The sequence below is a fragment of the Apium graveolens genome, chromosome 8, assembly GCF_009905375.1.
Source record: "Apium graveolens cultivar Ventura chromosome 8, ASM990537v1, whole genome shotgun sequence".
Lineage (NCBI taxonomy): Eukaryota > Viridiplantae > Streptophyta > Magnoliopsida > Apiales > Apiaceae > Apium > Apium graveolens.
Genome location: NC_133654.1, coordinates 12,029,147 through 12,031,972, shown reverse-complemented (window position 1 = coordinate 12,031,972; position 2,826 = coordinate 12,029,147). Strand labels below are relative to the sequence as shown.

General features: G+C 36.1%; 1 protein-coding gene across 1 annotated transcript; it reads right to left on the bottom strand.

Moving 5' to 3' along the window:
- Positions 1-1,573: 1,573 nt before the first annotated feature.
- LOC141679288 (secreted RxLR effector protein 161-like) lies at positions 1,574-2,047 on the bottom strand. The gene has a single exon (XM_074485790.1). The coding sequence runs from the start codon at positions 2,045-2,047 to the stop codon at positions 1,574-1,576; it is 474 nt and encodes a 157-aa protein (XP_074341891.1).
- Between the last annotated feature and the right edge of the window lie 779 nt (positions 2,048-2,826).

Below are 2,826 nucleotides of genomic sequence, written 5' to 3'. Positions count from 1 at the left end.
AAAAGTATAAATCTAATAATAGGCACAATTTTATAACATATCCATGTGGAGGAAACTTTCTATAATGTTACAGACAACAATAGAGATAGAAGGTGATGTGTCCAAGTGAATTTTGGAAAAGGCTTCATAGTCAAATGGTAGGAATGGCTCCAAACCCTACCTAAATTACTTAAATAGGATCATACATTTTTTTTTTTATGAGGGTAGCAGGGTAAAACAACCTTAGTACCACTTAGCTCTCAATTTTATGTGTACAATACTAACCCTTTTACAGGTTTTCAAGTGATAATTAATATGGTAAATTATGACCATACATATTTGGCCAATATATGTGCAATTTATGCTTTTTATGTTTTCATGTTCCTATAGTTAATGAAATTAAAATTTAAATAAATGATTTTTGTGTGAAAAAATTATGAGAAGTGGCAATGTAAACTATTTAATTGATGTTGTTAGATTTTTCCATTACTCCATTGCATCCAGCTAGGTTTAAAAATTTATAATTACAGGGATGGCATGGTTTTATTATCAAATAAATATATGAAATCAAATATTGTTGTTGTGCACAATATTTCTACGTATGCACATAAAAACTAATGCTGCACATCAAAATTTCTTATCCATCATAGAACTCAAACCCTCTCATTTTCAAGGAAGTAGAATTTTCATCTACTAAATAGGTAATCATGGACCGTAGAAACTTTGTTGGGGAGTCTAAATTTGAAGAAGGAAATGGAGGAAGTGGCTCAATAAGAAAGTGGAGAAGTAGAGAAGAATTTTGGAGAAGATTTAGGACTCAAATTCTTCCTAACAACCTCCACAATGTCCATGGGTACCAGGTGTTGGATGTATGAATCTTCCTCTCTTTTTCTTTATTTTATATACCTGTGTTTATAAGTACGTAATCTCTAAATGGTTTTGGGGTTTTTGAAGGACGGTCCTAGGGTAAATGACCCATCTTATTTATCATCTCTGCTGGCATCAGTACCGCCATCCTCCACGCAGATTTTGTTGCATTCAAACTTATATAACTATACGTATATGTGTTTATATGAAACAGAGAAACAAGAGCTGATTAGTAATTAGAAGACTTGCTTATTATTTCAGAAAATACAGTTCAACCAACGTCCTATAAACGAGGACCACCTCCACCTGAACTCCTAGTTTATCTCTACTACTAACTTATAAATAGAACTCCTACAAAGACTCCACACGACTCAGTCATGCAACCAATAGATACAAATAAACAAAACACAAACTAATTAAATTTATTACAAGTTTGAGATTAAACCCAACAATTATTCCCTTAATCTCAAACTTATTTCTCTAACTCCCTAACTCCCAGAAAGTTGCGCATCTTCTCAAACTTAATTGTTGCAAGAGCTTTTGTCAGCCCATCTGCTCGTTGCTGATTGCTACTGACATGCTTCACAATGACGTCTACACCCTCTACACATTCTCTGATAAAATGAAATCGTATGTCGATATGTTTGCTTCTTCCATGGAACATAGGATTATGGCTAAGTCGATTGCTGAATTATTGTCAATAAACAATACTACTCGACCAAGTTTATCATCTGTAATGTGACTTAAGACATTCTTCATCCAAATTCCTTGACAAGCGGATGCAGTGACACACAATGAATTCTGCTTCACAGGACGACAGAGCCACCACCCTTTGCTTCTGGGAAACCCATGATATTAAGCTCTCATTCAAGTAATAAGCCATGCCTCCTTTACTCCGTCTATCATCTATAGTTCCTCCCAGATCACTATCAGAGTAGCCAGTAACTATATTGTTTCCGCTGTTCTGATTATAAATCAACCCAAACTGTAATATTCCGTTGACATACCGGAGAATCCTCTTCATTGCATTCAAATGCAATGCAGTTGGACGTTCCATATAACGACTTACAATTTTAACAGAAAAAGCTATATCTGGTTGAGTGTTTACCAGATATCTTAACCCTCCTACTAAGCTTTTGTACATTGTTGCATCAACTACACGTCCCCCTTCATCCTTAGAAATTTGCTCTTTTGGGTCCATCGGGTATTTGGTAGGATTGCAGTCCCCATGCCTGCCCTTTTCAGTAACTTTTCTGCATACCCCAACTGTTTTAACTCAATGTAACCAGCTTCCTGCTTCACCTCAATTCCCAGATAGTAGCTGAGCTTTCCCAGATCTGTCATGTCGAATTTCCTTCCCATTTGTTGCTTATACTCTTCGATCTTCTACACATCTGCACCAGTGATCAAAATATCGTCTACAGAGACGACAATTATCAAACAATCTTTCCCTTTTTCGCTCGCATAAACAGCATTTTCATAAGGACAACGCTTAAAATCCAAACTCCACAGGCTGGGATTCAATTTTGCATACCAAGCACGCGGTGTTTGTTTTAAGCCATACAATGCTTTCACCAACTTGTAAACCAAGTGTTCCTTCCCAATATTTTCAAAACCTTCTAGCTGAGCAACAAACACATCTTCAGTAATTTCTCCTTTTAAAAAAGTAGTTTTCACGTCTAAATGATGGACTTCCCATGAGTGTTTTGCTGATAGAGATAACAACATTCGTATTATCTCAAGACGAGTGACAGGAGCGAACACTTCCTCATAATCAATTCCATGCTCTTGAGCATACCCTTTTGCTACCAAACGGGCCTTGTGTTTTACTACATTTCCAGCTACATCCTTTTTAAGTTTGAAAATCCATTTTAAACCAATAACTTTATGTCCTGCAGGTAACTCCATAAGTTTCCACGTACCATTTTTTTTCGATTGAGTCAATTTCAGTCTCCATAGCCCTTTTCCAGTGTTTATCTT